This window comes from Loxodonta africana, chromosome 1 (genome assembly GCF_030014295.1).
Source record: "Loxodonta africana isolate mLoxAfr1 chromosome 1, mLoxAfr1.hap2, whole genome shotgun sequence".
Lineage (NCBI taxonomy): Eukaryota > Metazoa > Chordata > Mammalia > Proboscidea > Elephantidae > Loxodonta > Loxodonta africana.
The window spans coordinates 68980983-69006983 of record NC_087342.1 but is presented as its reverse complement, the minus strand read 5'-3'; the positions used below and the strand labels follow the sequence as shown (position 1 = coordinate 69006983).

At 41.0% G+C, this 26001-nt stretch overlaps 1 protein-coding gene across 1 annotated transcript in view; it reads left to right on the top strand.

The window, feature by feature from the left end:
- The window catches only part of DCDC2 (doublecortin domain containing 2), a 220107-nt gene that overhangs the window by 171345 nt on the left and 22761 nt on the right, over nt 1-26001 (top strand). The window contains exon 8 of the mRNA XM_003416442.4: nt 21386-21486. Within this exon, the coding sequence (XP_003416490.1) occupies nt 21386-21486 (101 nt within the window). The remainder of the gene's footprint in view (nt 1-21385; nt 21487-26001) is intronic.

Genomic DNA, 26001 nt, shown 5'->3' with positions numbered 1-26001 from the left:
AGCTTAAAATATATTTAAGAACAAGATGTGGTACACTTGGATGTAAAATTAGACTGTGTGGATGTTCTTAGACTAGCATTCATAACAAAGTCAATTCAGTTAGAAATGGTTTCAGCGATGCTGTGAACTCCCGCTTCACTTAAAAGCTTTTCCCAAAAGTTTCCTGATAGAGGTTTGCCAGATTTCATTAAACCCAGCGTTCGAATTCATTACTGCTTGCTAATTCAGTTGGCCACTGATTTTCAAAAAGGAGTTAATCAGTTTTTTTTATACACACATGCGCATATCAAAACATACACTTCATTGAGTTATTTTCTCCATAAAAGTTCAACTTTTGCTCAAAAAAGGAGAATATATTCAAATAAGAAAATTATTATTGGAAATAAACATAACTTTGGTTATGATGGAACTTTGTAGCTTCACTGTTTAAAGAGTTATTCAATTTTTTTATTGTTTTTATTTTGTATTCCAGAGTATTCTACTGCTTTATGGATATACTGTTATTATATCGGTAGCTCAACTTGTTATTCTCTCCTTATTCTTAACTCTTCTTTCAATGAAAAAGAATATATTTAAGCGTTAGAAACATTTAAGGAAAACAGATGGCTTTTCAGCATTTCTTTACCCTGAAATTAAACCTCTTGTTTTCCAATTTTGAGCTAAGAATAAAATTGTTATGGACGTTCTCATACTGCGTGTTAGTGAGTGTTACACTCATATCCCACATTAACATTTTTATTTCCACTGGGATTTGTGATATAATCAGGTATTAAACCTGTGGTTATTTTGGCAATTATGCCCTTTGTGGAAGGAATCCAACAGCTAAACTCTAAGTTAGGAAAAAACACGGCTTCACTTCATTTGGAAGAAAAATTATCCTAAGAGATGGTTAGAAGATTGAAAAACAGGTTGAAATTTAAGAAAAGCTCACAGATAGAGTTCTTGGCTTTCCATGCACTAAGCAAAAAACAGATGAAACTTCTTTTTTGTTCCTCCAGCTCCTTCCAAGGCACACATCAGACTTAAAATAATGGCTTGTGTTCTATGCTTGAATTGCTAATTTTTTTAAAGTTCGTAGCACTCTGTTCTCTTTTGTTCATCCAAAATTTAATTTCTTACTCTGTCCTAAAGTTTTGATTATTTTTAAGAATATTCTTTCTCATGTTCTCATTTGTTTTCCCAAAATGATCTCAAAACTACCCCCTCCCCAGACACCTCCACATCCTCACCCAGGCCTCCAGGCCTGTCCTTTCCATTTCTTTTCTTTTGTATATGCTTCTCAGGCATAGCCTAGAAGGCCACCTGAAAATTCAAAAGTAAGATATCTCTCCCCTACACTCTTAAAACATTTGTTCAGGATGGCCTAACTGTTATAATTTCAACTGATAGCCTAAACAGCAGTGATGCTCCTTTGGAGGCTCTATGGATAATAACATAAATAATAACAGTTGCCGTTGGGTTGATTCTGACTCATGGCAACCCCGTGTGTATCAGAGTGGAACCGTGCTCCAGAAGATTTCCAGTGGTTGACTTTTTGGATGTAGATCTCCAGGCCTTTCTTCCGAGGTGCCTCTGGGCAGACTTGAGCCTCCCGTCTTTCAGTTAGCAGCTGAGCTGTATTAGCTGCCTGCATCACCCAGGGACTGGTAGATAATAACAGGTACTATTTAAAATGCATCATGGTGGGAGAAGCTTGGGCCTTGGCCTTGATTCTGCCACTTTCTAACTGTGTGACATTGAAGAAGTTATTTAAACCTTAGGTTTCTCATCCCTAAAGTGGGATAAAAATACCTACCTCACAGGGTAATTGTGAGGAAAGTGCTTAGCATAGTGCTTAGCACATAGTAGGTATTCAAAAAAGCTAGGTCCCTTTTCTCTAGCTCCATATTGGGTGCTATATGTAGCCTAACCATGCTGTATGTTATGGGCTTTGTCAAGCGTGAGTATAAAACCGTTGTATAGTCTCTCTGTTTCCGGATCTAATTTGTCTATAGTGTAGTACTGTTAGGGTACATATAGTGAGTATAACCATTTCAGAGTGGCAAGAGGCTTCTCGGGAGGGGGCTTTGAGCTGAGTCTTGGAAGTGGGGTGGGGTGGGGGAAGACAGCCAGGCACTGAAGCCGTGAGGAAATTGTACAGGTAGAGGCACATAAATGAGAAGGCACTGAGGTTGCTTGATGGAGGTGCGGGGGACAGGGGGAGATAGGGAAGTCAGCAGCCATGATGGTTCCCTCAGGACTGGAGGGGCCAAGTTGCAGAGCATGGGACATATTGTTGGAAAAGGAAAGTTAGGCCAAATTATGATAGTTTTTAGAAGTTGGCAGAGGCATTTAGAGGCAACATAGAACAAGGAAAGCACTGGAATTCAGGTAACTCTTTTGTATTCTTAAGGAACCTTGATGGTGCAACGGGTAGGCACTCGGCTGCTAACCAAAAGGTTGGTAGTTCGAACCCACCTAGCGGCTCCTCGAGAGAAAGACCTGGAGATCTGCTCCCAAAAAGATGACAGCCTAGAAAACCCTGTGGAGGAGTTCTGCTTTGTGCTATAGGGTCACTATGAGTTGGAATTGACTCGACGTACCTAACAACAGTAACATTGTCCTCTTAAATGGATTCTCTTTCAGAGCGGTGAAGAGAGAGGGGGTTTATGCCTTTTGTTTTCTCCAGTGTAGTGAAGTGGTGTGCAGACTTTCTGACTGAGACTGACAGTGTGAACAAATCTTACATCATGTTCTGGTATACCCACATATGCTTATATGTATTTGTTTCACGAAATAAAAGTTCTGTGAAACAGTAGTTACCCTTACTATGTATGCTGTATGGGGCCGACAACATAATTTGCTGGGTCCAATGCAAAGTGAAAATATAGGCCTCTTGTTGAAAAAGCAGGAAAAAAGTACTGTTAAAGGTACTTAAATATAAAGCTTTTTCCTTTCTTACATGGTAATCTCTCTCTTTTCCCCTTGCTGTGTTGTTTTTTTTTTTGCTATTTAATGTTGTTCTAAGTAAAGAAATTAACATTTAAAATTAGCATAAATTTCAATACTTATCTTTATGTTATGCAGTTCCAAATTCAAAATGGAAGAGCGTTTAATTGTGTGTGGAATCACTGAAATGACGCAGTTCGTATTTCTGAGCTTGTACGTCAGTATATTTTTGTTCTTACCAGAAAAGTAGAAATGTGGCACAAAACTAACTCAACTGTTTTTATTTCACTTCTCAATATGCACACAATTTACCAGCACTCTCTACCTCAGACCTGCTGATGAGTGAGGAAGAACTGAAAGGAAAAAACAACTATGGGTTGTTTTATATTCCCCCTTTCTTTGTATTTCATCATTCTCAGCTTAAGTGGCTAGTTAATACTGGGAAGTAACACAAGTAAGAAAGGATAGGATAGGGTTATCCCTGATTATTCTTGTTTCATAGAATATTATTGCCTCCGTTCTTCCTTCGAACCAGGTTCTGATTCCACTGGAGAAGGTGGGCTCTAGGGGCTGTAAGGCCCCGCTTACTAAGATGCAAAGGTAACATGCTTCCCTTGCGCTCACTGAGTTTCACTCAACTATTACGAGCCATGATGCACTGGGATTCTGTACTCAGGGGCATTGTAAATGCTATGTGTGAGTAGGGCAGCAAAGGACTGCCAATATGCCATTCATCACACACATGCTCCATTGTCCCACTGGACTTCGCTTACAAAGCACAAGTTCAAAGATAAAATTATTAAGAACTTCAAGATGGCAACCAAAACCAAACCAAACCTATTGCTGTATTGCCGTCGAGTCGGTTCCGACTCATATAGCGACCGTACAGAACAGAGTAAAGCTACATTAAACCAAATATGGGCCTTTTCTGAGAGTATGGCCCTGTAACTGTGTGAAAACATTTATTTTTATCTGCTAGTTATTGCCAGTAATTCTTTGAGTTATAGACAATACGCGTGGCCAAAGAAGATAGGTTAAACTGAGTATGTCGTTAACTTCTGTTTTATTTGAAGATGGAAGATTAACCACCAGTCGAAGCGAGGTTATATGTTTGCCAAGGCATCAACTCTGATAAAAATTTATCATCCTCTTCAAAAATTACTATGGGGCAGGTATAAACACCTGAAATGCTAAGCAGTCCAGAGATCTCAGTTTGATTGTCGAAAGCAAATAGAAGCATGTTGTTGGTGGTGGTATGTGCCTTCAAGTCGATTCAGACCCATGGCAACCCTATAGGACAGAGTAGAACTGCCCAGTAGGATTTCCAAGATTATTCCTGTACTATTTACGGGGACAGATCGCCAGGTCTTTTCTCCTGTGGAGCTGCTCGTGGGTTCAAACCACCACCAATCTTTTGTTTAGCAGCCGAGCACTTAACTACTGCACCGTACCACAAACAAATCTAACCTGTTGCCATAGAGTTAGTTCCAACTCATAGTGACCCTGTAGGATAGAGTAGAACTGCCCCAAGGAGCGACTGGTGGATTCGAACTGCCAATCTTTTGGTTAGCAGCCTGAGCTCTTAACCACTGGACCATAGTTTCCTGTAAAGTGCAGTAAAACATTTAAATTGAAACACCCCCCACTCAATCCCTTTTTGTTATTGCTAATTACAAGCTGTGTACCTAATTTGGAAACCAATGTTTAGAATTATTTCAGTCTTCTACCTGAAGTTTATCAACTGAAGGTAGACTTGGAAAATTTTAAATCCTTGGTTTCTCTTTTGCTTCTGGCTTCTTGTCTTAGAATCCTTGCATAAATTCTTAGCAGTCCTCTGAAGTTGAGGAGTCTTTTATTCCTATGTACAAAATGACTGTTAATGGCCATACTAAATAGAGTACTTAACTCAGGTGTGTAAGGTGCCTCTTTACCGGGGAGGGGTGCTACCCTGTAGGTTTCTTTTTCGTCTTGTTTTACCTCTTCCCCCACCTCCCACAACCCCTGTCACCAGATTGTGGTTGTTGTTAGCTGCCTTCAAGTAGGCCCATGATTCATGGTGGACTGTTGTGATTCATAGGCTGATTTTTGGAAATAGATTGCCAGACTTTTTTTCCTAGCCCTTTGTCTGGAAACTCCGCTGAAACCTAATCAGCCTCATAGCAACACACAAGCCTCCACTGATAGACAGGCATTGCATTGGCTGGGAATCGAACCAGGTCTCCCTTATGGAAGGTGAGAATTCTAGCCATGAACTGCCAGTGCTTCTCTGCAGCCCGATTCAAACCAAAACCCATTGCCTTCGAGTTGATTCTGACTGATAGCAACCCTAGAGGACAAAGTAGAACAGCCTCATAGGGTTTCTAAGGCTGTAATCTTTATGGCAGTGGACTGTCACATCTTTCTCTCAAGGAGCGGCTGGTGGGTTCGAACCGCTGACCTTTCTGTTAGCAGCCCAATTACCATGTTGCAATTCGTTTAAACGTTTTAAAGTTCAAACTCCAGTAATTATATAGCAAGAATGATTGGTATTTGCATAAAATGCAGTCCTAGTTACATTTATAGGCCCCTCTAGGGTGGCTCACATGGTTAAGTACCCGAATACTATTCAAAAAGTTGGCGGTTTGAACTCATCCCGAGGCACATGGGAAGAAAGGCCTGCTGATCTGCTTCTGAAAGACCATAGCCCTGAAAACCCCATGGAGCTCATTCTACTCCGCGCACATGGGAATGCCATGAGTCAGAACTGACTTGATGGCAACTGGGTTTTTTTTGTTTGTTTGTTTTCATTACATTTACATTCAAAGTGGAGGTGATCTTTCTTTGGTTTAATTTAGTTACGAATAAATGGAAATTGTTTGAATTTCTGCAAGAATGCTTGGACTTCAGTAGTAATGTTTGTACATTAGGGACGCAAGTTCAGCCAATGGTTTACTGTGCTGACATCTGTAATAAATTCACTCTAAGGTGGGTGTCAGAAGAGCTGGGATTTAACCCCCTCTGAGTTAGGCTTCATAGACCTCTTAGTTAGGTTTCACAGGGCTGTCATCTCTCTTCCCCACTTCACAGCTCACCTTCATGAAAGCATAGGCCATACTTCCTGTCATCACTTCCTCACCTCTTTTTTATGCCACACCCCTACTATAATTCCACGCTCTGCTACTGAAATTACTCTCAGCTAGGTTACCAGATGGTTAGGTTGCCAAAGCCTGGAGACCCTTTTCACTCCTTTGTTGTTGACTTTCTTTTTTTCCACGTCTTCCTTGACAGCCCGTTCTCTGGTACTTTCTTCTACCTTTTTAGATCTTCTCAATCTTTGTAAGTCTCTTTTCTGCTTATCCCTTGAATGTTGTTTCTTAGAATTCTGTCCTCAACCAGCTTCTATTTCCATTCCAAGTTCTTACTCAGACCCATGACTCTATCTGCCAACCGAATACTGATGGCTCCCAGCTATATAACCTTATCCTAGAACTTTATGCCAGACTTATATTCTCAACCACCTACTGGACATTTCTATCAGCATGCTTAGCAGGGGACTCAAACACAATATATCAGAATCTTCTCAGAATATAACTCATTATCGTCCTTCCTACTACCCCCATTCTCTTCCTTCCTTTGTCTTGTTAAAACCTTTTTTTTTAGTAATTTATTTTATTTTTGTTTTTGTTGAAAATATACACAGCAGAAAATACACCAATCCAACGATTTCTACATGTACAGTTCATTGACACTGATTACATTCTTCAAGTTGTGCAACCATTCTCACCCTCCTTTTCTGAATTGTTCCTCCCCCATTAAAGTAAACTCATTGCCCCTTAAGCTTCCTATCTAACCTTTTGAGTTGATCCCACATAGATAGTTCTTTAAAAGAGCACAATGCTCAAGGTAGACGTTCTTTACTAATTAATCTAAACTGTTGATGAATGGCACCGTTAACCACTTAGATAGCCAAGATAAACCTTAGAGTCCTCCTTCAACTCTTCCAACTCTCTCATATTCCACATCCAAGGAGTCCTGGAGATCTGTTAATACAACCTTTCAGTGTCTCTTATGTCCCCTCCTGTCCGTCTCACTGCCTTTGCATTCAGGACCTGCAGTGTCTACTATAGCACAGTGACCCCAATGAGCAGTGCTTGTCCCACTAAGATGGCAGTGCTGAATGCAGCCTTCTTTGCTTCCGAACCTCCCAACTTTCTTTATTTCCCACTTCATTTATTTACCACTCCATTTCTTTGAATTCTCCAGGCTACCAACTTTATTGCTCTCCTACTTCACCATTACCTTTGTGTCCCTTCAGTCTGACTCACATGCCTTTCTTTATTACAATCTCTATTTGTGTCTTTATTCTGACTTGGATCTGCCTTGGCAATATCGTCAATAGATGGCCTTGAGTAGTATCATATTTCCCCTTCCACACACACCCACTGTCTTAGGCTGGGTTCTCTAGAGAAGCAAAACCAGTGAAGCGTCTCTCTCTCTCTCTCTCTCTCTCTATATAGAGAGATTTATATCAAGGAAGTGGCTCATGTGGTTGTAGAGGCTGGGAAGTCCCAAGTCAGTGGGTCAGGCTGGAAGCTTCTCCTAACTGACTTTGTTGCAAGGGCTGGTGAACCCAAGATTGGCAGGTCATACAACAGGCCTCTAGCTCACAGGCTGCAGAGGCCAACAAATCCCAAGATCGGCAGGTAAGCTGACAGTCCACTGGCTCAAAGATTGTAGAGGCCGAAGAATCCCAAGATTGGCAGGTAAGCTGCTAGCTCAAGTCCCAAGAACCGGAGGTCAGATGAACAGGAGTCAGCTGCAGGATCCAGAGCAAGCAAAAGCCTGAGAGTCTTGCCAGAAAGTCCACCTATATTGGATCCCCTGCTGGCTAAGTCGTTTAGAGCTCAGGCTGGTAACCAAAAGGTTGGCAGTTTGAACCCACCACTGCTCCTTGGAACCTTATGGAGCAGTTCTGCTCTGTTCTGTAGGATCACTATGACTTGGAATTGACTCAATGGCACCCAACAGCAACAACAATATTGGATGCAGGCAACATCCCCAAGGAAACTCCCTTTCAACTGACTGGCTATTCACAGCAGATCCCATTATGGAGGTAATCGCATTATATCAGATTTCATCATGGAGGTGATTATATCATTATAAACCAAAAAAAAAAAAAACAAAAACCAAACTCACTGCCATTGAGTCGATTCCGACTCATAGTGACCCTATAGGACAGAGTAGAACTGCCCCATAGAGTTTCTAAGGAGCGCCTGGCAGATTCGAACTGCTGACCTCTTGGTTAGCAGCCGTAGCACTTAACCACTACACCACCAGGGTTTCCTATATCATTATATGACTTCCAAATTTCATCATAACTGCCAAACCACTGATAATCATGGCCCACCCAACTTGACACACAACCTTAACAATCACACCCACAATGAATCCTGCACTCATCTGCCCAGGCAACCCTATTTCCAGAATAGTCTTCTGGCCCTATGTGCCTTGCTCCCTGTTTAAAGTTCCTCAGTTGCTCTCCATCATCTTTGAGATCAACTTCAAACTCTTGGTCATATCAGACAAGGTCTTCTTCATCCGCCAGCCTCATAGCCTGTCACTCCCAGCCCTGCAAGCTTGCTATAGCTATGCTGATCTGCCTGCAGTTCTTGGAACACACCCTGTATCCCAGTGCATCCAAGCCTTTGTGTATGCTGATCTCTCTGGCTGGAATGCCCTGCCTTTTAACTCCTCCACTCGATAATGAGCGTCTTGGGGTCAGTGCACTGTTTGGCTTTCTGTGGCCAGTGCCTAGCACATGCCTGAGCATGAAGAGACTTAGCAAAGGTTTGCATAATAAATGAATGAATGAACAAAAAAACTGAAAAATTTATAAATGAGTGAATGAACAAAAAATTGTGAAATGTATGGGTAGTATTATATGTTTCTGTTACATGCAAGGACTCTGTATCCAAGGACCATGATGAATTTTCTAGAGTAGAGAAGTAGTTAAAGTACTGCTGGCTGGTTGATAGATGGGAATGTGCAAGGTCTTATGGAGGTAGTTGGACTAATGAGAATTAAGAACAGGAATTGTGAATTTCAGGCCACTTATTAAGTAACTGGAAACCCTGGTGGTGTAGTGGTTAAGAGCTACGGCTGCTAACTGAAAGGTTGGCAGTTCAAATCCACCAGGCACTCCTTGGAAACCCTATGGGGCAGTTCTACCCTGTTCTATAGGGTAGTTATGAGTCGGAATCGACTCGACGGCAGTGGGTTTGGTTTTGGTTTTTTGGGTACTCTAAGGCACACAATATTATTCTTAGTCTCACATATCTGATATAAACTTTAGAAATTATATCAAAATTGATGTAGGTTATAAAAGAGTTAAAAGTCATGAATTTTACATGGTATAAATTTGTGCTTTACTCTTTGTACTCAGAATATTTCTGATTTTGATGAAAATCTAAAACATCTGTATCTAAACGGAATAAAATGGGTTTGTAGGAATAAGAACTCAATTACCTGTGATCCAGGAAAATCAGTGGTAATAATCCCACTTTTGCTTTGTATCTACACTTAGAAATATATATATATTTTCACATTTATTTAAAGTCAAGGTAAAATAACCATCGTGGGTAAAATCAAGTCTATCCAAAGACTTAATAGTCAAATTTATACCTCAATTGCAGAACATACTAATTTAATTCCCTGGGGTGGGGGCGAGGGAATAGATAGAAGCTGGAAATTTTCTGCAGTTACGAAGACTGAGCCTGAGTAAGTGTGTGGATAATATTATTTTTATGTAATGTAAATTGTCAAAAACATCACGTGTGATATTTTTGATTCTGTAAGGAGTTTCCACTTGAGTTTATGGAATTTTTTTTTTTTTAATGAAACATATGGAGAAGATTAGTGATTAAAAAACATTTGCGTTATATCCCTTTACTAAATTAGATGTACTTAGAACATTAGATGTTATTTGATTAGTTTTCAATTCACCCTAACGGTATTATTGTTGTTATGTGCCGTCGAGTCGATTCCGACTCATCGTGACCATAGAGGACAGAGTAGAACTGCCCCATAGGGTTTCCTAGGCTGTAATGTTTACAGGAGCAGATCTCCTGCTCTTCTCCTATGGAAGGGCTGGTGGGTTCAAACCGTCGACCTTTTGGTTGGCAGCTGAGTGCTTTAACCACTGCGCCACCATCGCTCCTTACGATAATATACTTTAATTCAGGTGGGTGTGAGGAGGGATGCTGTACAAGTTGTAACAGGGATCAGAGGATGGTTAGCTAATATATCCTTCCATGAGGCAGTGTTAATTACCTAGGAATCTGCCCTTCCTGTCTACTTGCTAAACTTCAGAAAGACTGCTTCATACTGGGCCAGCTTTCTAGAAGTGCTTTCTTTAATTTCCAGTGAGATGTGAGGCCAGAATCTACATGCATGAAGAGTTACGTTAGAAATGCAATATATTTTCACATAGGAGTGCAGATCACATTAAGTTAATGAAAATCACGTTTATACAGATTTCTTCCCAATTTTAATTCTGCCTCTGGTGACTGATACGACACAGAATGAGTAGATGATTTTCCTTGTAAATAGGTCTACTTTTATTCTTCTTCTTAGAGTATTATCTTATATACTCAAAGCCATCAATGCTTTGTCCCCTACTTTTTTTTTTTTTTTAAGTAATCTACTGGATTTAATGAGCTATTTATAAACATTATTTTTAATTTGATTTAACATTTCGATGAGGCGGTCTCAGTGGTAAATCACAGTAAAATGTTTATAGTTGCTTACATATCGAGCTTCCAGTTAATAGATATCTAAGATTACCCTAAAGCATTATGTTATTTTTTCCTTATTTAGCCCACTAAACTTCAATCATTTTCAAACACTAAACACATTAAAATATGGTTTACAATATTATTGTTAAAATGACTTTTAGTAATTCTGGTGAGAAAGTATCCTTTGAATAAGATCGGTGGGCTTAAATCCTGATTATCAACAATTACTTGAATGCATTATTCATTTATTATTTAATAGCCTGTCTATGTTGAGAGCATAAAGAATTCTAGTGTCGCTAAATTGAAATACCGATGTGCTGAAATGAGGCAATGCTTTCATTTCAGCTCTTACAGTTGCAGAAAGATTAAAAACACACAAGCATCTGTTTCTCGTTTCTGTAGGGAATACCAGCCCAAAAACTCACTGCCATGGAGTCAATTCTGACTCAGAGTGACCCTATAGGGCAGAATAGAACTGCCCCAGGTGGTTTCCAAGGCTGTCAGTCTTTATGGAAGCAGACTGCCACATCTTTCTTCCATGGAGTGGTTGGTGGGTTCGAACCGCCGAACTTTTGGTTAGCTGCCGAGCACTTTAACCACTGCGCCACCAGAGCGCCTCATAGGAGAAACAGATTCATATTTATTTTGAACCACACAGTGATGATATGACTGCCCTGCCTCACCAGCTCTGCTTTCATTTTTTTTTTTAGGCAATAAAATTCATAAGGGATAAGTGAAAAATAATTGAGAAGCATTTTTATTTTTTGCTAGAGTGTTTGTTATTGCTTTATTGTGTAATATACAACTAAAATGTCTATTCATGATTCACAGAGAAAAGATTAGAGCTGAATTTGAGTGCAGTGTGCATCCAAGCATTGAATTTGATCCTTAGTGTAGTAATTGAATGAGAGCAGTATTGTGTATCAAATATATCCTTGCTCTTTGTTAGCGAATGGCTTTCATTACAAAGATTTTAGGGCAGGAGAAAACTTCAACATCTCATTCCTTTTCTTTGGGCAGATACGTGGGTGTCTAGAGGTGGTGGTGTTTTGCACCTAGTAGGGGAGTGGATATGAGGGAGCCCTGGTGGTGCAGTGGTTAAGCCCTGGACTGGTAATCGAGGGGTCAGTGGTTCAAACTTACCAGCCGCTCTGTGGGAGAAAGATGTGGCCATCTGCTTCCATAAAGATTTACAGCCTTGAAAACCCTGTGGGGCAGTTCTACTCTGTCCTATTGGGTCACTATGAGTTAGAATTGGCTAGACAGCAACAGGTTTAGGGGAGTGGATAAGAGATGGAATAACAGTTAGGGAAGTGGCAATGGGCTCACGGGAGGGTCTTCTGACCACTGCCTTACTAGCTGGAAGAGCAAAGTATGTGTGAGTTGTCTGCCCTGGCCCAGAGGTGTCTGTAGGAGTCAGAGAATGTGGAGTGGCCACTACCCTGATGGAGTCCCTGGGTGGCACTAGTGGTTCAGTGGTAGAATTTTCCCCTTCCATGGAGTCCTGGTGGCGGAGTGGTTAAGAGCTACTTGTGTTAAACTAAAGGTCAGCAGTTCGAATCCACCAGCCGCTCTTTGGAAACCCTATGGGGCAGCTTTACTCTGTCCTATACGGTTACTATGAGTTGGAATCAACTCGATGGCAGCAGGCAGGCATGAGGGATACTTGGGTTTGATTCTCAGCCAGTGCACCTCAAGCTCAGCTACCACCCACCTGTCAGTGGAGTCATATGTGTTGCTATGATGCAGAACAGGTTTCAGCAGCTTCTAGGCTAAAACACTAGGAAGAAAGGCCCAGTGATCTACTTCCAAAAATCAGCTAATGTAAACTCTATGGGCCACAACAGTCTGGACCAGGCAGTATTTTGTTCCATTGTTCATTGGGTCGCCATAAGCCAGGGGTTGACTCAGTGGCAGCTGACAACAATAACAGTGCCCTGATAGTCTCTCTAGATGATAATTTTTAGACATGTGATGTGTTAGTTACCTGTCGCTGCTATAACAAATTACCACAAACTTGGTGGCTTAAAACCATACAAATTTATAATCTTACAGTTCTGGAGATCAGAAGTCTGAAATGGGTCTCACTGGACTAAAAATGTGTAGGCAGGACTGCATTCCTTAGGGAAGAATCTGTGTCCTTGCCTTTTTCAGCTTCTAGAAGCTGCCCGCATTCTTGACTCATGGACCGTTTCCATCTTCAAAGCCAGCAATGGCCGATCACGTCTTTCTCACACTGTATCACTCTGACTCTGACTTCCCTGCCTTCCTCTATCACTTGGAAAGGCCCTTGTGATTACACTACCCGCCTCCAAATAATCCAGGATAATCTCCCCATTTTAAGTCCAACTGATTAGCTTCAGAAGAGAGAGAAGAGGGAAAGAGAAAGGGAGTAAAAGAGATCGACTATGTTGAAAACTGCAAAGGAATCAAATAAGAGTATAAAGATGGCCATCGAGGTCATTGATAAATGACAAGAACAGTCATCTTTACGAGTAGATTAGGTAGATTAAAATGAACGGGAGCAAAGAATGGAGACAGTAACTCCAGACAGCGAAGTATTAGGTGCTCCGCGGGTCAGGGCATTCCGAGATGAGGTGCCACCTATTATCGCTCTATCCAGGAACCCGCTTTCATACCTGTAGAAGAAGAGTTTGCTCTTATATTGTATGCATGCATTCTGTTATTACACTTACCATATACAATTAATTTGGGAGAAAGCCAAATGGCCAAGACACTTAGACAAATAAATCAATGAATACTTGAAAATTGTACTATGGCTTATTAAAAGGGAGGTTAGAAGAAATCTTGAATATGTGCTGTTTATTATTGGCATGTTGGATGTTCTCAGATGGGCAGTCTGTGGCAAAAAGTATCACTTACCTGTTTGCATCGAGACTGAGAAAGAATAAATTCTTGTAATTTGTATGAAAACCCGGAGTGACACTAACACTACTTCTATACCCCATTGGAGGCTAAACACCTCTACCCTTGTTGTTGTTTTTAGGTGCCTTTGAGTTGGTTCTGACTCACAGCAACCCCATGTCCAACAGAACAAAAACACTGCTCGGCCCTGCACCAATCCTCACAATCATTGTTATGTTTGAGTCGATTGTTGCAGCCACTGTGTCAGTCCATCTTGTTGAGGAGGGTATTTCTCTTTTTCGCTGACCCTCTACTTTACCACTTATGATGTCCTTCTCCAGGGACTGGTAGAAGGGACCTCTACCCTAGGTGGCACCTACTCTTAGTGAGTCATGGTTAGGATGTCTGAGGTTGCTATAGCAATAACTATACAACCATTATGCAAAATAATTGCCATTATGATCTAAATTCACCAATTTACTATGAGCTAGCTGTAATGGTAAAGGATAAGGGGTGAGGTTTGAAGTGCTTGAATATTACCCTAGGCAAAAAACATAATACCCTTTGCAAATTCCTTGTGTGATCTATCTTTGTATGCAGGTGTTTCCCTTTTTAATGTTTTATCTTTGACTTCTTCCATGGAGTGCGTCTTCAATTGTGTTTTACTACAGCATTGACAGAAATAGAACATATTCTTATGTTATTGTTGAAATTCTTTCCCACTGAAATTTGGATTTTGGTGGCAATTCTTTGGTGCTGAATGATTTTAATAACCTGGTTTAAAGCCTGATTTACTTCTGAACACTCACAGTGGCCCACTGATCTTGGCCCTGGATAAAGCATATACACATACAAATTCTAGGACAAATAACACTTCTATGCAATGCCAAAAGTTTTGTATTTATACAATGCCTTATATTGTTGGTTCAGTTTAACAAACATCTCAAAACCTGTTATGTAGTTGACATTGTTCTAGGCAAAGTACTTACAAGACAAAATTTATGGTCTATGCTTGAAGGAGAGTCCCTGGGTGGTACAAACAGTGAATGTGCTTGGCTGCTAACCAAAGGTTGAAAGTTTAAGTCCACACAGAGGCACCTTGGAAGAAAGGCCTGACAATCTACTTCCAAAAAAAAATCAGCCATTGAAAACCCTATGGAGCACAGCTCTACTCTGAAACACATGGTGTTGCTATTAGAGTGGACTCAATGGCAGCTGGTAACTGGTGTGCCTGAAGGAGCGTGTCATCTAGCAGAGGGAGACAGAATTGGCAAAATAAATTTTTAAGGGTCAGTGTGATATATGAAGTATGCGAGTAAGGAAGTGGTGCATAGGAGGGACCTTTGGTTCTGTTGGGTTTGGAGGTAGTAAGGCATGAGATCAGAGATCTTGACGGCTGAGTAGGATTTTGAACCATGACTAGGACTCCAACAAGCAGCCACAGACGGACAAGGGTAGAAGCAGCAAACTGGGGATCAAGTTCATAGGCACTAGACATGAAATGGCACAATGGTACCGTGACCTACAAGCTCTTTGGTCCTGACTGCACATGGACTGTGCTTTAAGAACCTGGATTGGAGCCACTCAATATGGTGAGAAGAATGTGTGGTAAGGTGGAGTTGAGGAGGACAGTCAATGGAGTTGAAAAAGTCAAAAGTACTCAGGCCAGGGTGTAGAATGGCTTATCCCATGAGTATTGAAATTACTCCAGTGGTAGGATATGGGATAGGGAGAAACATGGTTGGTGAGGTTTCCTATGAGAGGAAACAGAGGCAGCATGCAGTGAAGAGGCTGAGGATGTAGGCAAGCTAACTGTATCAAAACCAGGGTTCCTGATTGCCCAGGGGTGAGTTTTGGGGAAGAGAATTAAATATTGGGAAGAATGTATGATGGGAAGAGTGGGTGATGGGGAGATGGAGGGAGCCACTGAGGAGTGCCCTGCACATGCACGGGTTGCCTTAAAATCCTAAGCGACCATAAGACTACCAGTATGAGGACCCCGATTAGTAGCAGTACTCCCTCCTGTGTGCTGTCGCAGGCGATTCCGACTCATAGTGAGTCTATAGGACAGAGTGGAACTGCCCCATAGGGTTTCCTAGGCTGTAATCTTTACAGGAGCAGATTATTAGGTCTTTTTCTCACTGAGCGGTTGGTGGGTTTGAACCACCAACCTTTGGATTAGCACTCGGAAGCTGAACCAGAGGACCAGCAGTAAATAAAAGTTTCACCATGGGAAGAAAGTAGATAGCAGACAACAAATAGAAATCAGCGTTCACTCTTAAATAACAGTTTCATGGTGGGAAATCCACGTTCACTCTTACGTCACCGAGCAGCACGTCTTAGATGTCAGCTGGTGCACCTTGCTTTAGGCACCAAATTCTCTCTCTCTCTGTGGCTTCTCTTGGCTGACCCTGTCCCAGTTGCTGCTGGTCCAGCCTTGGGAGAGCCCTGGGCCTACGTCATGACAACTCTTGAAGCAGATGAAGGTAATCCCTAAGCGGGGTGCACTCAGCCTCAGCGGGTGGCCCTCCCTGAGCTTAGTTTCTGCCACTGCCCAGGCTGCTTGTGGTCTCTGCTGCTTCTGGTGCTGTTGCAGCCCTGAGCACGTTACAGTTCCCAGCCCACTCCTCTCAGGCCAATTCTCTGTTGAGTGGACGCTGGCTTCCACTTTCTCCCGGCCTCTGCTGGAGCCCAGGTCCAGGGTTTCTGCAGCTTCTGGTACCAGCTCCTTCTGATCAATTTCCAATCTTTTATCCCCCTGGCTGATGTCTCCACCCTGGAACAGGGATTGGCAAGGGTCGGTGGGGTCTTTAGCACAGAGCTTCCATGTCCCCAGGGGACGTACTCACCTCTCCTCCAAGAGCAAAATGTTCACACTCTTCAGCCCAGGAAGCTCCAGTGAGCTGCCATCTTTCCGGGCTTTTATTGGCCTCACTAAGCCTCCTGAAGCTTAGTCAGCATCAGGGCCCTAAATGATTCGTCTTAGTTGGGTTGCCCCCACTCATTGGCCTCAGATGTGGTCCTGCTCTCAGGACCAGGACCAAGGGGTTCCACACCTCCCAATCAGGAAAGCAATCAACTTGTAAAAAGAGCCAATAAAGCTGGGGATTTGTCTTTTGTCTTACATTTCAGTGAACATTTATTGAGGACCTATTTTGTGCAGTTACCGTGCTTACTCTTAGGAAAACAGTGACTCATGAAAGGGGAAAGAAGTTACAGGATATATACATGGAAAGATAAATAACCAATATCCCTGTGATATTTCTTCACCAGATGTTAAGCCCTTAAAGAGCAACCGTTTCATATTTCCCAGACACTTTTATACAGTAGTTCTTACTACTTATTTTCCAATCAATCAACAAATAAAACCTACCCTATTCATTCAAAAACTCCTAGTTTTCCCTATTCAGTGTCATCCATTAATTATAGCATGCTCCTTCCATATGTAAGTGAGCCCTGGTGGTACAGTGGTCAAAGCATTTGGCTGCTAACTGAAAGGTTGGCAGTTTGAACCCACCAGCTGCTTTTTGGGAGAAAGATGTGGCAGTCTGCTTCCATAAAGATTTATGGCCTTGGAAACCCTACGGGGCAGTTGTGCTCTGCCCTATAAAGTTGTATGAGTTGGAATCGACTTGACGAGAGTGGGTTAACTCCTTATGTAGTCAATCATTTTTTTCAAATAACATGTAATTACATGAGAAATGTTCATGATATGATTTTAAAGTAAAAAAACAAACTGCAAATTATGTACATAATAAGATCCCAGTTCAATGAATAGTGTGTGTGAAGTGAAAGAAAGAACAAGAGAGCAAGAGAGAGAAAAAAACTACCAATAGTGGTTTTCTCTAGATCACAGAATTAGAAGGATATTTATTTTATTCATTTTCTAAAATGCATATGTATTATATAAGTAATTTATAATGAGAAAAATGCTATCTTAAAAATACTGGTTTTCTCTGAAAGTTCATATTACTCTACTCTTAATTTTACATAACATTTGTAGTAAAACTTAAAATCCTAGTAGGCTTCCCTTATCACAAAGTAACTTTCTAGCTGTTCTTCCTCTTTTCGTCCCTCTTTGTTCCTATGAATCACTTTCTGACCTTTGTTTCTTGCTTTGTGCTGCTCAAGGAGATGTCTTATGTATCTCAGTTCACTGATGAGCAACTCTCCCCCACACATGTACACACACCTCAGGCAAACATTTTTATCTGTGCCTTCTCTGTCTCTGGTGTACACAGTGTCGAGCCTTGTTGATTTGTCTCTTCACCGTTTATATCCTTATGGTTGCCATTTTACATCCCAATGCCCTTTAAATTTTTTGTTGTTGTTGTTATTATCGATCTTACTCTCCTCCGGTAAAATGTTTATTCTAAAACAGATCTGCAAACCATTCATAGCTCTGCTTGGATACAGTTAAACATTTCATTGGCTCTGAGTATTAAGACTATATTCCTTCAGTATCTACAGGTTCCTCTTTCTAGTCTCTCTATAAGCAAGACCAACACTTGGATGCAAAAGTCATCTAAAAAAGCCATGTGGATTCGTCACAACTACAGTCCACACGATCTAGCATCTGTCTCTGAGGGTTGGCTTAAGGGACCATTTGTGGATAGGCATGATTGTTGCCTCGTAAGGTAATTTCAGAGGGTAGAAGTCAATGTCAAACGTAACTAATTTTTCTTTTTAATCCGCTTTGGAGGTAACATTTGATAAATTATCTAATCCTCTTTTGAAATCTGTCCCTTTCTGCCTTTGTGAATTCTCAGGGTATGAACTACACATGAATATAAGTCAGAATCTATTTTTACTGTTTCTACCATTGTTTTCAGTGAGGCACTGGTGGTTCAATGGTAGAATTCTCGCCTTCCATGCGGGAGACCCAGTTTGATTCCGAGACAGTGCACCTCAAGTGCAGCCACCACCCATCTGTCAGCGGAGGCTTGTGTGTTGCTATGATGCTGAAGAGGTTTCAGCAGCACTTGCAGACCCAGGTGGACTAGGAAGAAAGGCCTGTGATCTACTTCAGAAAAATTAGCCAATGAAAATCCTATGGATCACAGTGGAGCATTGTCTGATCAGCAGCTGATCATGTGGGAGGTGCAGAACTGGGCACTGTTGCTTTCCCTGGTGCATAGGGTCACCATGGATCGAGGCCAACTCAGTAGCAGCTAACACCACCGTCATTACTTTCTTTGAGTTCCAAGTTCCAGAATTTGATGGAGAAACAAATATTGGCTTACTTTATCCCTGTTGACTCCAATTTTATAGTCTTGAGTTTCTTCTTCTACTTTTCCTCCTTTAGGACAAAATAATGGTAACCTATTTCCCTAAGCCCTGAACTGCCCTTCACTGTACTTTTCTTAGCTCCAGAGTTGCTTTCTTGAGTACATGACCAAAATTCTATGCGTTTACCCTAGCCCTACATATATGAGCACATCGCAACATTTTCTATTTCCCATATTCTTTCTCCTGATATTGCTGAGCTTTTGGCTGCAATTGCATTTCAGATCCCTGTCTTCAGGTGTAAGACATGACAGAGTCCACAATCCTTGGACATGCCTTGTGGGCTGTGCCATTGAGGAGAATTAGTTGTAGAGATAATCCAAAGTAGCTGCCAGTGCTGAAATCATGATTTGGTAATGACTATGTAGTATATCCTGGATGTATATATATATGTACATATGCATATAAACAAAAAAGCCACACCCACTGCTGTCGAGTCGATTCCAACTCATAGCGACCCTATAGGACAGAGTAGGACTGCCCCATAGAGTTTCCAGGAAGCGCCTGGTGGATTTGAACGATGGCCTCTTGGTTAGGAGCCGTAGCACTTAACCATTACACCACCAGGGTTTCCTATGCATATAGGTTTCATATGCATAAAAAAAAATAGGATGATTTAATTGAGCAAACTCTAATGAATAAAAAATTGGTTTGGATTACTTGAGCATACAAGAGTTGATGGAAGGAAAGACTCACTGGGTGCAAAGACTTTGTTGGATAATAGGAAAACCAGTCTGGGATTAAGTGATTGCGGTAGATAATTCTCAAAATGAATTAATCCTTGTGAATTAATCTAACGACAATAATCAGCTTTGAGGATAACTATGTTATCTCCAAATTTAAAAAGGAGAGTTGAGAAGCCAACATCTAGTAAAGAGTTACAAAAATGTAATTAAAAAAGAGATTGGTTTTTCCAGGGAAAAACAAAAAGGCTTGAGTTTGGTTTTCCTTTCTTTCTCTTACCTTCCTTCTTTCTATCTTCCTCATTCTCTCTCCCTCTTCCCTCACACTTCCTTCCTTTCTCTAATTCCTTCCCTCCTTCCTCCTTCCTTCCTTCTTCCCTCCTTCCTTCCTTTTTTCTTCCTTTCTCTCTTCCTTCCTTCTTTCCTTCCTTCCCTCCCTCCCTTCCTCTTTCCTTCCTTCCTCTCACCTAGCTGTATCTTCTAAGCTTCCATAACATTCTGCTATAGCTTAACTGTTAAAGTACATACTTCTTACCTCAGATTGCTGTCTTCTCATTGGACAGTAAGCAACTTGAGGGAAATATCTGCATCTCATTCGCAGTGGCCCTCATTGTGCCTTACAGGTCATTGGTCCTGTAAATGTCAATGTATGTATTTTATAATTAAGGAAGAGTGACTTGGTAACTTTAACTTATAATGTGAACCATGCTACATAATTCTTTGGAAACAAGCTGCCATTAGAATAATAGAGGGGAGTTTGGGGCAAAAGAGAAAAACATATTTTCCGGACTGTAAGGGTAATGAAATGCCACAATAGATTACCAGGCAAGGAGGTGAAATCTCCATCCCTGGAAATTTTTTAAAAATTGGGCGAAGAAAACATCTGTGAGAATGGTTTAAGCATCAAATCTGTCTTAAGGCACATAAATGGAGAGAATGACAAATGGTTCTGTGATTCTTTGATTACTTAGCCCGGGGAAGAGAAGACCAAGAGGGAGACATTAAAACTACTTCAAATATGGAAAGCAGCTATCATTGCTTTCCATGGAATATGGAAAGTAAGTTGAACAAACTTAACCCAAAATCTTAGACATTTACGTTCCATTTTATAATTAAGGATTTTAAGTCATAGGCTGTGAAAATCTGAAAAAGAAAAGATATTGATCTTTGTGAGATGCAAAAAGTCAATTCTATGATTCTGTTGCAGCACAGTGTGTACACCAGTCTGAGTAGGGAGAATTATTCCAATACGTTATATTGAGTGGAGAGCATTCTTTTGGGAAAGGAAGATTTCTGAAGGTTTTATTTTAAAGCACCAATTATCATCACCTCTTCAAGGATAAGAGGGGGGAATTGAGCTAATAGGTATGGAGTCCTTCCCTCTAAACACCTCTATAAAACCAAAAACCAAATCCTTTCCTGTTTAGTCGATTCTGAGTCATCGCGACCTCACAGGACGGAGTAGAACTGTCCCATAAGAGCGGCTGGTGGATTCAAACTGCCACCCTTTGGGTTAGCAGCCGTAGCTCACCATACCTCTTAACCACTGCACCACCAGGGCTCCAAATAACTCTATCATAATAGAGTTGTATTCTTAAATCAGTAGCTGAAGCGTTAGGAGAAGTCTGGGACAGAGCTGTCTTCTGCTGGTTCACCTTGTTTTGGCCACTGAACTTTTGCCAATGAAAATGTGGAAAAATCGAGGGGGTACAAAAATCCTACCAATAAGAAGGGGAACCAAAATGCCTATTAAAAAAATAATCTCCATTAGCTATTTGATTGTAATTTCAACATGGAACCACACGATGTCGCAATTGGATTTTGATTTTCACTGTGTGTGTGTTTCACTAGATGAAGGCGTTTTCAAAGCTGGAGCTGAGAGATCTGAAATGCGGGGGGCAGCAGAAGTCCAAGAAGATGAAGATACTCAGGTTGAGGTTCCAGTCGATCAGGTAATCTCCATACCTTTTAAAAAATATGTATAAACCAATTCCGACTGGTTTTCTTTCCTTTTAAATTTTGTGTTAATCTGCTCCATGCTGTTACTATATATGTTAGTTGAACTCTTTGAGGTGCTGTGTGGCTGGATGACCTTAAAAACAAAACAAAACAAAATGCCCTTCAGTTCTTCCTAGTATTCCTTCAAAGACTAGCCATTGGGTTGAGCCCTTTCTTTATCATGAAAAACGGAATACTTTTAATAAACAGCCTTGGAGAGGAGGATGGGTTGGAGTTAGCTGTGAGATACAAACAAAGTTTGATAACAGTAAAGAGTATCAGCTTGGGCTTTTTATCTAGAAATAAGTCCTTCATTTAGAAAAGGAGTTTTTTGTTTTTAAATGCTGTGATACGCTCTCCTTTAGTATCCTTAAAATTGTTATGGTTGGAATTTATTTTTCATAAGGGAATTGCTTATATAAATGCAATTCAAATATTTGCACTGTGTGTATTGACTTTCTTAGGCCAGCAGAACAATGAGCTTTTAGCTCTGTGTGTGTGTGTGCTTACTTATAAAAGGGACTAATCCAAAACCAAACCAAACCCGTTGCTGTCGGGTCGATTCTGACTCGTAGCGACCCTATAGGACAGAGCAGAACTGCCCCATAGGGTTTCCAAGGAGCGGCTGGTGAATTTGAACTGCCAACCTTTTGGTTAGCAGCCAAGCTCTTAACCACCAGGGCTCCATAAAAGGGACTGAGTGGTGTTAATTCTGGCTAAATGATGCAAAAAAAAGTCAGTTATGCTTCTTGACACAATTCAACAAGATTTCTTATAGTCCTAAATAGAGGATTGGAATTCAGGTGAGGAGGGATTAAATAAGATTCCCAGGCTCTTGGGAATAGGAAAAAGTCACTAGAGATTGCCACCGGTCCTCTGACTATGATATTTCATTTTCATATTTTTTCCCAATCCAGTAAATTGCGTAGGTGGTCTCCTCAGTTGTATTTGTCTTAGCAGTGAGGCAGTGAAATTGTTGCTTAAATATTCCACAGGCACTTTCTGCAAGCATAGCCTTTCTGAGGAAAAGCCTAATGTGTTAAAAATCACACAACTTTCAAAAATCCTATTTATTATCTGGGATTAGCTATAACTAATAATTTCTCATAAACTCAAGTTATAGGTATTTCCCCACCCCAAGGGAAAATGGAATTTTCAGTCTTCTGTGAAGCTCTAATTAAATATTTATATTTTTAGACCAAGAAAAGTAATCATCATGTATCTATCACAACTAATAACCTCAGAAACCAAGATTAATTTATATTCCAAAGTCAAAACGGCAAATATCAAGAGAAAATCAGTGTTATTACCAAAAGAGAAACCTCTTTGTTAATCACAGACTCAACAATTGCCAAATCTGATTGGTGTTTCTTTAGGAATAAGTTCGATGATCACAAGTAAAGCAAGCTGGGCGGGGGAACTGATCTCTGATAATACTTGAATAGCCTTGGATAAGGTTTCTGCAAAGCTTGATTTTTTGACTTAAGAGCCCTAGCTTAATAAAATGCAACTACGCAAGAGAGGGAATTCCTGGCTATTGCAATCAGTTAACACACTTGGCTGATAACTGAAAGCTTGGGGGTTCAGGTCCACCCAGAGGTGCCTTGGAAGAAAGACCTGGCAATCTACTTCCAAAAAGCCAGCCATTGAAAAATACTGTGAAGCATAGTTATACTCTGACACACATGGAGTCACCATGAGTCGAACTTGAATGGTAACTGGTAACTGGTATGCAAGAGAGAATGATTAAACAGACTAGTAAAAGCTGGGCAATATCAACAAATTGATGTCGGCTCGAAGGAAATAAAACCAGGTAGCAAACGATCAAAATTGCTTTCCTCTTTAACTCTATTGGTAATGGAGTGAGGATTGTCTAGTTCATTTGGTTGGCATGAGAGGTCAGGTCTTGTGGTCATTCTGTCTGAGGTCTGGTGACTTTTGTTCTATATGAGTCGGAATCGACTCGACGGCACTGGGTTTTGGGTACCCTAAACAGTTATGTTATAAATATAGTGAAAATTTAAGTGAGAGTGTGGAAAAATTAATGTAAAACCCATTGGCTGGCTCCATTACGGTAAGAACAATTACAGGGTCATACCAGAATGGTGATGTTCATTAAACAATTGTTGTTGTTAATTGCCGTCGAGTTGGCTCCAACTCATGGCAACCCCATATGCAACAGAACGAAACGTTGTCAGGTCCTGCGCCAACTTTATGTTTGAATCTATTGTTGCAGCCATTGTATCAATTCATCTCATTGAGAGTTTCCCTAATTTTTGCTGGCCTTCCAGTTTACCAAACACAATGTCCTTCTCTAGTGATTTTTTTTTTTTTTTGATTGTTTCCATCACTGTATCAGACAATATTCTGTTGTGGCTCATAGGGTTTTCATTGGCTAATGTTCAGAAGTAGATTGCCAGGCCTTTCTTCCTAGCCTGTCTTAATCTGGATGTTTTGCTGAAAACTGTCCACCATGGGTAACCCTGCTGGTATTTGAAATACTGGTGGTATAGCTTCTAGTACCATAGCAATGAGCAAGCCACCGCAATATGACAAACTGATAGGCGAATGGTGGGTATTAAATTAAAAAAAAAACAAAACCCAAAGTTGAGTTGAATGCTGACTCATAACGACCCTATAGGACAGAGTAGAATTGCCCCAAAGAGTTTCCAAGGCTGTAAATCTTTATGGAAGCAGACTGCCACATCTTTCTCCCACAGAACAGCTGGTGAATTTGAACCGCCGACCCTTTGATTAGCAGCCAAGTGCTTAGCCACTGCACCACCAGGGCTCCTTTATTAAAGAATCACTACCATTTATTATTAGGAGCTCTGGTGGTGCAGTGGCTAAGAGCTATGGGTGCTAACCAAAACATTGGCAGTTTGAATTCACCATCCACTCCTTGGAAACCACTAGAGGCAACTCTGTTCTGTCCAGTAGGGTCACTATGAGTCGGAACTGACTTAACGGCAACGGGTTTGGTGTTTTTGTTTACCACTTACGAAGTACCTGCCAAGTGCCAGACATTGTAGTAGGCATGTTTATCTCATATAATTGTGATGACAGCCTGTAAGATAGGTCTTATCATCCTCACTTTGTGTAAAGAAAGAAAATGATCTCACATATGTAAAATCATTTGGCCATGGTTACATAGCTAAGGAGTTGGGATTTGAATTCAGGTCTGTTTAACTTCAAAGCAGAGGAGTTATCTAGGGGGAAAGTATGAAATGGGGAATAAAAGACCAACCCAGGGAAGGAAAAAATTCCTGCCTAAGAAAGGAAATGCAGCTATAGTATACTACTTGGCTCAGCTTAAATAATACCTACATACACTCCCTCTCAGTCCATACCTAGTTAATTTCTTCAGACTCATTTCCCTTCATCTAAATGATTCATGTTATAGTTTTAGTCAAAGGACCATAAAGAAGGGAAGCGTGTGTGTGCACGTGTGTGTGTATGTGTGTGTGTAAATATCACGTGCAAATCGCCAAGTAATTTATCTGTACCAGAAAATCTGATCAAGTTTCAAAAGTAAGTATCAAGACCTCTATTGGGAGATAATTCTCCGTGGGGCTCCTTTGTTTCCGCAGATCTTACAAGCAGAGGCCCTGACTGCCTTTGTTCTACGTCATTTTTCAAGGGTGTTTGTATAGTAAAACAGCCTTGAAGGACAAAGATAGTGACTTCTTCTGGAGCAGTTGCTCTCAACTGGGGGCAAGTTATCCTCCACAGGGACATTTGGCAATTTCTGGTGACATTTTTGGTTGTCATAACTGGGAGAGAGCTACTGGCATCTAGTGGGTAATGACCAGGAATGCTGATAGATATCTTATAATGCACAATTCAGCTCCCCACAAAGAAAAATTATCCAGCCCAACATGCCAGCAGTACTGAGATTGAGAAACTCTGCTCTGAAGCAAAGGCCAGTATAATAAAGATAAGATCTCTCTAGAGTACAAATGTGAATTGGGTTTACTGCCCATTACGAAAGATTTGGATTCCCTCAGCTTGGAGTTCTTCCTCTGAAATGCAAGTCACTGTGTGTGCAGGCGTCACCTAGCCCTCTTCCATTGCCCTATGGAAACTGGGCCTTGGAGAATGGGTGCAGGTGTTAATACTCTGGCTACTGCTATTGCTGTGAATAATAAAGTCCTTTGTCTCTGACCCAGGAGTCTTGTGTCTTCCTCCAGTGTCCATGAAACTGTGGCAGGCTAACATGAAAGTTTGCAAGTAGGGTAAAATTCCAGACCTTTTGATAGCCTCTACTGGTACCATCTAGCATGTGTGTTTGTGTGTGTGAGTGTGTATAATAGGGCATTGTGGACTAACTATAGCTAAGAAAGAATCTGAGCTCTGCCCCAAGGTCCAGACTCTTTTCATGAGTTAGAGACAAGTTATTTATAATGGACCTGATACTACCCCAAACCCATGGGGAAACAGTAGAATGCTGATACTCTTTTATGTATTTG